This window comes from Musca vetustissima, unplaced genomic scaffold (assembly GCF_032173495.1).
Source record: "Musca vetustissima isolate MV318-11 ecotype Yass unplaced genomic scaffold, APGP_CSIRO_Mvet_v1 utg170737, whole genome shotgun sequence".
Lineage (NCBI taxonomy): Eukaryota > Metazoa > Arthropoda > Insecta > Diptera > Muscidae > Musca > Musca vetustissima.
This window is the reverse complement of record NW_026882722.1, coordinates 5,085-14,566: the sequence shown is the minus strand read 5'-3', so window position 1 is coordinate 14,566 and position 9,482 is coordinate 5,085. Positions and strand designations below refer to the sequence as shown.

Below are 9,482 nucleotides of genomic sequence, written 5' to 3'. Positions count from 1 at the left end.
GCTATGTGAGTGCAAGTGTGTGCGTATGTGTGTGTGTGGGTTTGTTTGTCTGTTCCCAGCAAGCATTTGGAAGTGAGTTTCTCACTCCTTTGTCTAATGAGCCACTTTCGCGTCACTTCTTTCCCGAGAAAAGGCGACAGTTTGTATATTTACAATAACAAAACTATTGTTGTCTACCATCTATCGGCTACCATCTATAGGATACCTGATATAGGATAAAAGAAGACTGCTCAAAATGTTCTCTTATTTGTTTGGGCAAACATATAAATAACTCAGTGACGTGGTTCATTTCATCCCGAAGGAGGTGACTTCCGCGATAAGAATGCGACTATCTTCCTCAGCTGCTTCTATCGCTTAGCCGTCACTTCTTTTTCACATCCGCGATAGTTTTTGCTTGCAGGGTTGTTTCAGACCTTCAGCCAGTAGAAGTCGTTGCGGTTGAACTTGGTTTGGATTACTGATTACAGACAGCTACAGCTATTCTTATGAAACCCTCATTATGTTCAGGTAGATAGGAAGCCCCAAAACCAAACTGAAGCGTGTGTTTTGTTTGACACAAAAGATAACTAACTAACCATGTTCGAGTATGTACATAAGTATGGATATACATATGTATGTATGCAAAGATGTATGCACTTAGCACCGCAAGCCCTTGCCAAAGCAGATAAACACAATAAAGCCCTTAATAAGGGAAGGGAAGTACTAATGTCACTCTTTGTTGTTAAATGAGAGTATGTGTGTATTTGTGGGGGGCAAACGGGAAAAGGTGTCATCGTAAACAGTTTAAGGTATTACATTTGCATTTATATTAGCATTAATATTCTCAACATGTCACTTGATTTTTAATACAGTGGGTCGAAGTAGAAAACGATTTGTTAAATATTCTTAAAATAGAATTAGAATTTTAATTAAACAAATATATAAAATGTCACAACTGTAATGGTGTATTTAAAAAAAATATATTTTCAATATTTTCCGCATTCTTAATATATTTCCGCATGTTTTGACATAGCCCTTATATCAAGGTACCGTCCTATTCTCGGCATTTTGAAGGTTTTAAGTACAGTTTCCAACCGAAGTGACTGTAATTTGGCATTCCGAGTTTTGGAAGAGGTAAACATATTTTTGCGGAATTCGATATAGGTAGTTGAAAGTTTTGACATTGTCCTCCCCTGTAAAGGTCTTTAAAGGTTATAGATTGATTTTTCCGCCGAAGTGCATTTACGATTGTTTGGGAATAGAAAAATGTTATGTTGAAAATGTTCAATAAAGGTCCATGTTAGTACGGTTGCGCCTGATATTCGGTATATTGAAATTCCTAGCCAAGATTTTCAAATAGAGTATCTGCATTTTTTTCAGATCATAAAAAATCAAAGTTCGTATCTGCCGAACTTACCGACTCTTGTACTCGGTAAGGATATTCTTTAAAGGCCTAAAGAAGCATGGTGTTTTTAACGAATATTTTTTAAGTACAGGCAAAAAAAAACTTGGAGAGCAGCCTTATGGCTTATGGGCGTATATGGCAATATTTTAATATTCCATTTTCAAAAAATCGGGTTTTTTTTGTTTTTGTGGTACATCAATTATTTTTGGTACACATATAGCGGGAAATGTTCTGACTCCGAAACCATTCGCGATCAAATTTTTGGTTGATGCGCGCAAAAGTTATCGAGGTTTTAATTTTTGGCGTAAGAAAAAATCTTAAAATGGATGTGCCAGCTCACACTATTTTTGGGATACATTGGGTACATCTCTCCTTCGGCTGAAGTTTCATTTTTCATTTTTCCGTATGAGGTCATTTATTGAAGCGGAAATGATCCACAGAAAATACAATTAAATCCGCGATATATTCAAAAACATTTTTTCCGAATTTCGTGTTTTTGGAAGGCCAGTTTCCGCCGTTCTAATTGATGGATTTTCACGAAGAAGATTTTATATCAACCGAAACTTAAAAAACCTTACTGATCGCGGGTACCCGTATCATTCAGTTGACAGACCGAACAATTTGGCCCGTAAAATAGGTTTTTTAGAAATTTGATCGCACAAAATGTTCACCTTCGGATGAGTATTACTCTGAAACTGTGCATACTACATACACAAAATATATATCAAATTACTCAGATTCGCGACTACAATAATCTTATAATCGATTTTTAGAAGTTCCTGTTTGCGTATTAAAGCTAGAAGTAAAATTAAAAAAACACTCAAAATCGAACTTAAGCATCATTTAACGGTAGATGCAGTTAAAATTTTGAAAAATGGCTTCTAGTTTTACTTTAACACGAAGGCCGTGAAATGAGGGGCTTAATCACAAATCGATAGAGAACATAAAAAAACTGGTTCGCCTCAAACTGTTTTTAAACATTTTTTTTACATTAAAGTAGACACAGCTTCCACCAAAATAAAGTTTTGAGGTCAATATCATGAACAGTTTGCAACGACAGACCAATTAACCCAAAACTATTCACTTTTTTCATATACTTAAGTAATTCCCGAGTTATAAAGGGGTGAACCTCCGTTTCAGCTATATTAAAAAATTGGCAATATTGCCCATATACACTTTGCTACGACACAGATGTGCCTCATCGAAATATTGGTTTTAGACTCAATGTTCCTTTGGACCAAATCCGTTTCAGACAATTTGGAGTCGAATTACAAACGCCCGTCCGTTTGTCTGTTTGGAGGTAAACCATTTCATCCAAACTCTGCACACTGTTATATTTCTCTCGAATGGAGATTATCAGTTCACTCCATCTGGTATCTTCCACACGAAATGATAAAAATGTTCTGAAAATTAGTTTTGTAATATCATGCGAATGGACTATACGATTTGAACCAAACTTTGCACTACCTAATAATTTTTTTACCAAGCCTAGATCATGTCCAAAGGTGGAAGCCGTTGGTTCCTCTCCCACAAAGCTTCAAAATTGTGAATATTTATGAATCCAATATGCCAGGTTTCATCCATGCACATTGTAATATTTCCTCCAAACATAGATCAAGTTTGAAGATGGGGACTATCGGTCCACTGCTTCTGGTACCTCTCCCCACAAAATGGTCAACACTGTGCTGTATTTTATAATATCAGTCGTACAGATCATCCGATTCGAAGCAAACATTGCACAACCTAATGTTTTATCCATGCCTGTATATATTGTTGAGAGATGGGACTTATCGGACCACTCCTTCTAGTATATCATTTATGAGACGAACGGAATATCGAAATTTCAACCAAATTTTGCTCATCGTAATATTTTTTTACCTAGCCTAGATCGAATCCAAAGATGGGGCCCATCCGTCCACTCCTTCTGGAGCCTATCCCACAATGGGTCAAAATTTTGAATATTAGTCAATCCCATAAGTTTTTTTATATGACCAGTTAAACAGCAATCGTGGATTTTTTTATTTTTTTTTCAAGTACCTGCTGAACTGTAAGCAGTGATATAAGTGTGAATTTTTAGGGTAATTTCGTTAAACACTTTGAACTTTTCTTACAAAATATTCGATGGACCTGAATAGTTAGCTGTAATTGCGATTTTAGCCATAAGCGTGTGTTTTTACGATTTTTTCCAGACTCAGTAGTCCCATTAGCTTGAAAGATTTTTTTTGTGTTTACAAACAGTCTCATTAGCGTGGAGTTTTTTCCTTGATAATCAAAAATATATTTTTAGACATTTTAGTAGATTTGTTTATTTCTTTATTTTATTTAGACCATTAAAGGTTTTCATTTAATGAAATAATTACTAATTATCTATTTTGTAATTATTTCTTTAAATAGAAAACACTTATAAATATTATAGAATATATATGTATATGTTCTTGTTTTTAATTTCATTTGATTAACTCTATAGTTATAATACATGTTGTTTTTGTTATTGATAAATGTTTCATGTTGTCAATATGCATAATGCTTCTATATTATTTTTTTTAATTATTTCTTTCGTCATAATATGCATTGGTAATTTTATTTATAATATCTTTTTCTTATTTTATTCATATTCTTCAAAACAAAAATAAAATTAAACATGAACAATAATTCTAAATGACAAACAAAAAGGAAATATTTTATCTATTCTCCGAAGCATGATATGAATTTGAATAATTGTTAGATTTTATAGAGATGCATTTATTATTATTATTTAATTTTATTTTTAGTTTTGTTTGTCTATCTTTTTTTAAACTATATATTAAAATTATTAGTTAAGGATTTGTTCTTTTTTAATTTTCTCACTTCGCAATACTGTATGGATACATTTAATGGATTAATTTTATTATTTGTTATTATTTTTATTAACTTTAATTACTGATACATTAGAAAATTGATTTTTATAGTTTATGTTATATTTAACAGAGGATGTTGGCCATAATAATATAGAAAATATATTATTATTTATTTATATACTTAAACTGTCATTTGAAAATATTTATTATCAACGCAAACGTACTCAACTGATCCCGCTTCAATTTGAAGAAGTGAAAAGGAGACATTTTTCACTAGAGATATTTCTCCCTAGCAAATATCCAGAATAAGTTGACTATATGCAGGGGATATATATTTTTTGAGAAACATTGCATCTAATAGAAAAACAAGACAGTCAGATGGGTTAGAGAAAATTTCAAATTTTGAGCAGACATGGCGAATATTTAAAATGCGGAAATATATGTTCATATAAACGAGTGTGTAATTAAATATTCTATAAGAAAATTATCTTTAATCAACCTTCTCCGCTGAATCAACAATTTGCTTGTGAAATGAGGGATTGGTGTTAAGGGAACAACCCCCCCCCCCCCCTTTCTCGATTTTAATTTTTCAAGATTTTCAATGGGCTGGTAACTCAATACCAATGCTTGCACCTATATATTTGAAGATTTAAAAGAGAAGACAAATAATTTACCAATATTAATGTAGGAAATAGTGAATATTTTGAAATATCATTATATGAGGGCTATGTCTAATTAATGACCGGTATATGCCAATATTGAATCCAATATTTTAATTCTCTATCTCAATTCTTTCCATCAGGAGGTATAACTATATTGAGGAGATGCCTAAATGTCTGCCGATATATTTCATTATCGTCATGTTTGAGTTTTCTTCTATTACAATATCTTTAGAAGGCGGAATGCTTACAACAGATGGCTAAATAGTCTTTGTAGGGTAACAATTGACTATTCCCCGTAACGACTACCCAACACACGGAACATATCTGATAATTTTTTTAATATAAAAAGAGGGCGTTATATGGGGACTACCCCTAAAAATGGGTGAATATTAATAATTTTTGGTGGGGAAATTTGTTACTATATACGACTACAAAATAGCAAATTTCAGCGAATTTGGTTAAAAAACGCGCAAAAGAACCTCAAAATATGGAAAATTGGGGGTACCCTTATATGGGGGCTACCCAAAAAAATTTACCTATATTTATAATTTTTTGTGGAGAGATTTGCTATCCAATAATAACTGAAGTTACTAAATTTCAGCAAATTCGGTGAAAAAATCCGGTCAAAACCCCCCAAAAACTGGAAATTGGGAGATACCCTTATATGGGGGCTACCAGAAAAAGTGGACCTATATTTATAATTTTTAGTGGGGAAATTTAGTACCCAATAAGAACCCAATGTACCAAATTTCAGCGAATTCGGTTGAAAACCGCGCTCAAGACCCCTAAAATACCGAAATTTGGGGGGTACCCTAATATGGGGGCTACCCAAAAAAATTGACCTCTATTTATAATTTTTAGTATAGAGATTTGCTACCCAATAAGAACTCAAAGTACCGAATTTCAGCGAATTTGGTCGAAATTGGGGGTACCCTTATATGGACCCATATTTATAACTTTTGGTGGAGAGATTTGCTACCCAATAAGAACTCAATATACCAAATTTCTGCGCGTTGAAAAACGCGCTCAAGAACCTCAAAATACCGAAAATTGGGGGGGGGAGTACCCTTATATGGGAGCTATGCCTAAACGTGGACTGATAAAGCCCATCTTCGAACTTGGCCTACCTGCAGACAAAAGACGACTCAATGCAAAATTTTGGCGATCTATATCCATTCGTTTAGACGCTAGAGTTATTACAACAGACAGACGGACATGGCTATATTGTCATAGAATTTTAAGCTGATCAAGAATATATATACTTTATAGGGTCGGAAATGATTGTTTCGATGAGTTACAAACGAAAAAACAAAATTAATATACCCTCCATACTATGGTGGAGGGTATAAAAATAAAGAAGATCTTCACCGATTGGCTTTATCCTAGTTCAGACGATAGCTACACACTCAGGGAAACCTGTACAAATTTGGAATCGAAACACAAAAAACGTTCGGGTCCGTTAAAATACCTATATAAGTACTAAAAGAAATTATAAAACAAATTACTGTCCTAATGTGCCTGATTGCGATCCATATATGATTGAATCGAATATTCAATTGTTCTTTTTATATCTACTATACTGTAGTTGAAGAAACCCCAAATATTTTAATTTATTTTAACTAAAATGTTTACTAGAAGGTTTTTCATACAACCGAAATATCAATTTAAAACTATTTTCATACAAAAATAATAGCAAAATTGAAAAAAACAAGGCGTTTCTAAACTCAAATATCAGCTTAACAGCCTGTTTTTGTAAAATTCGAAACGAAACAATTCGAACGAAGTACTATCAAACTTTTATTTATGTAAAAAATGTTTCTTGATTCAAAACAAAAATATATGACATATTTTTCAAAACCAAGGAGTTTGGTCGCAAGTCACTCGAATTCGTTCGTTTAGAATTTTACAAAAACAGGCTGTAAATGTTCTACGTTATATTTTAGACATTGCGAGCTAAAAGGACAATTCAATAATAATAATTTCTTTTTATGGTCTCTGGCGAATATTTCATGGGAATGACAAAATGAAAAGATCTTCAAGCGACTTTTCACTTTGAAGTCATGTTCATATGTATAAAATCAATCAATATGTATTTAAAAAATAAAAATATACACTACAAATTTCCTACAGTTTGTATATATATATATATATATATTACAAATAATAATTTTATTTACAATAAAAACGAGATTTTGACAATTTTGTAACAAGAAAAAAATAAACTAAAGAAAATATTTACAAATATTTGGCCTGTTCCCGTACTGCAAGAATCTACAAGTTGTTACTATTTTTTCGATATCATAAAGGAAAATAGTGTTATCGTAGTAAATAATAGTAGATTCTTGCAGTACGGGAACAGACCAATTATAAAACTAAAAATAATAGTATATATATTTTTTTCAAAATATTGCATTTGTATTGCACACATTATTTGAAATTATTACAAATACTATAGATCTTAAAGGTCACAATAAAGACAAATAAAATAACATCAGTTCAAAAACTAAACAAATGATTGTGATGTATACAATTTCATTCAATGACACAATAAGTATAATAATATATAATAAAACACAAGTATATGTATTTTCTTTTATAAAATAAAGTAGTTAGTATGAGAAAGCAAATAGCTGCAAAAAAATAAGAATCTTAAATGTTGTACATTATGACACAAAAAAATAAGTTTTAGAATATGAGATTCCCATGTTAACGTCTTTTTGTTTTTTCTATGAAATAAAAAATACATTTGTTTAAACAAAATTATAATAATGTGTGTGGGCTTGTATGCATATATAGTATCATATTGTATATATATATGGATGTCCATTCATGACAGTATGTATGTATGCCGTAGTATAATATTTTAATTGCGTTTTATTTTGAGACTTTTATCCAAAAAGTAAACACCGTCGTTTTTAGAAATTATAACAAGCCTAATGATAACAAAATCAAATCATAATAATGATAAGCAATCTTAAAATTTTTTCTTAAGAATTTTCTACAACTTTTTGTTCGTTTCTATGTTTGCTTCTTTGTTTCTTTAAGGAATACCATTAACAATTCTTTGTCTGATCTCTTCATTTTTTTTTTTTTTTGGAGGAGTTCGTTAGCCTGCTAACCAACACACATGGAAAACTTACTTGCGTTGTGGTTGTTGTTGGGAACTTTGTGTATGAGAATGATCACTGGAAGTGTTACTCTTTGTGTGCTGTTGTTGATGCTGGTGATTTTCCTCATCATCACTGGGTTCCTCTTTCAATGGCAACGAATCAATTTGTTTGGCTGTGGTTACTTTTTTGTTTCGCTGCCATGTAAACACTCTGGCCATTTGTAGGAATTTCTTACGTGACATTTTTCCCATGTGCTTTAAACGTTCCTTGAAATCAGCATCGCCGTCTGGCTTGCCCTTGCCGGCATGCTCCTTTTCCAGGGCATTCATAAACTCCTGATTGATGCGCAATTGATTCATGAATTCCTCATTTTGCAGCATCATGGCAAACTGTTCATCGGGCAAATCGAAATCTCGATTGGGATCGTAGGGCAGGGCAATTGTATTGCCGCCGCCACTGCCAACGGGGTTGATCCGTAAAAATGTTGAGGGTAGAGGCAACAACATGGGTGGGTTCCATCGTCGATTGATGCCTGTAGTCTGGCTGCGATTTGTTTGCAAACGTTTGGGTGTGCTACCCTGTGAGGATTTTTGAGATTGCAGTTGAGCCGGCGGTCTTACTTTGGGAGATGCTCCTGTTGTGCTGTGATTTGGTGAATTGGTGCCAATATTCAATAGAACTCCAGCGGAGGGTAAAGATTTGTCCACCACGCTACCACCACTAATGCCATCAATATCATCGACATCAATAAGTTGGCCTGTGGCCGGCTGCCGGTTACGGCTGGCGGCTTCTGTGTCGCTATCGCTTAAATTGATGAGGCTTCTCTGGGGCGAAACATTTTCCAATTCGTTGCGTAGTTTTTCATTCTAAAGTAAATAGAAGGTAATATTACAAAAAAAAAAAAAATGTCTACAATCAAATTAAAAATCTCCACTAACCTGATTATCTGTGGACATTTGAAGCAGCTGATCAATGGTGGCATCCACAGCTCCTTGATTGGCACGTAACACTGCCTCAATAACATCTCGATCCATATCGGGAAACATTATTTTAAAATCGGACATCGCCTGGGCGAACTCCAGCTGCATTGTCGATGCCATTGCTTAAGTTCAGTGTGAGTGTGTGTGCGCCCTCGTCCTTGTCAACGTTTTAGGTCCTTCCTGTCCGCTTGCGATTCACATATGTTTGGCTTCAATATTCGAATGACCAAGCACAATAATTGAAAACATTTGTGTTTCCTCACATTCGTTTGGATTTTTATATTTACATTATTTTATGGACAATTTATGACATTTAATTTCTTTATTTTTACACTCACACACACTCCTCTTTGCGAGCTATTCGTTCTTCATTTCTTTATTTTCACACTACGACCCACTTTATTTAAAAACGTTCCTAATGCTACGAATAGTAATAAATGGGAGGGAATAACGAATAAATACGAAGATCGAAACAAAATCGACGAAAGCCAGTAATGTTTACGAATGAA

The 9,482-nt window shown here is 33.3% G+C and overlaps 1 protein-coding gene across 1 annotated transcript; it reads right to left on the bottom strand.

The window, feature by feature from the left end:
- Positions 1–8,019: 8,019 nt before the first annotated feature.
- On the bottom strand, positions 8,020–9,097 carry LOC133329387 (CUE domain-containing protein 1-like). Its single transcript, XM_061537861.1, has 2 exons — positions 8,932–9,097; positions 8,020–8,859 (listed from the first exon to the last, which is right to left on the bottom strand). The coding sequence occupies exons 1-2, from the start codon at positions 9,091–9,093 to the stop codon at positions 8,020–8,022; spliced, it is 1,002 nt and encodes a 333-aa protein (XP_061393845.1). The 5' UTR covers positions 9,094–9,097.
- Between the last annotated feature and the right edge of the window lie 385 nt (positions 9,098–9,482).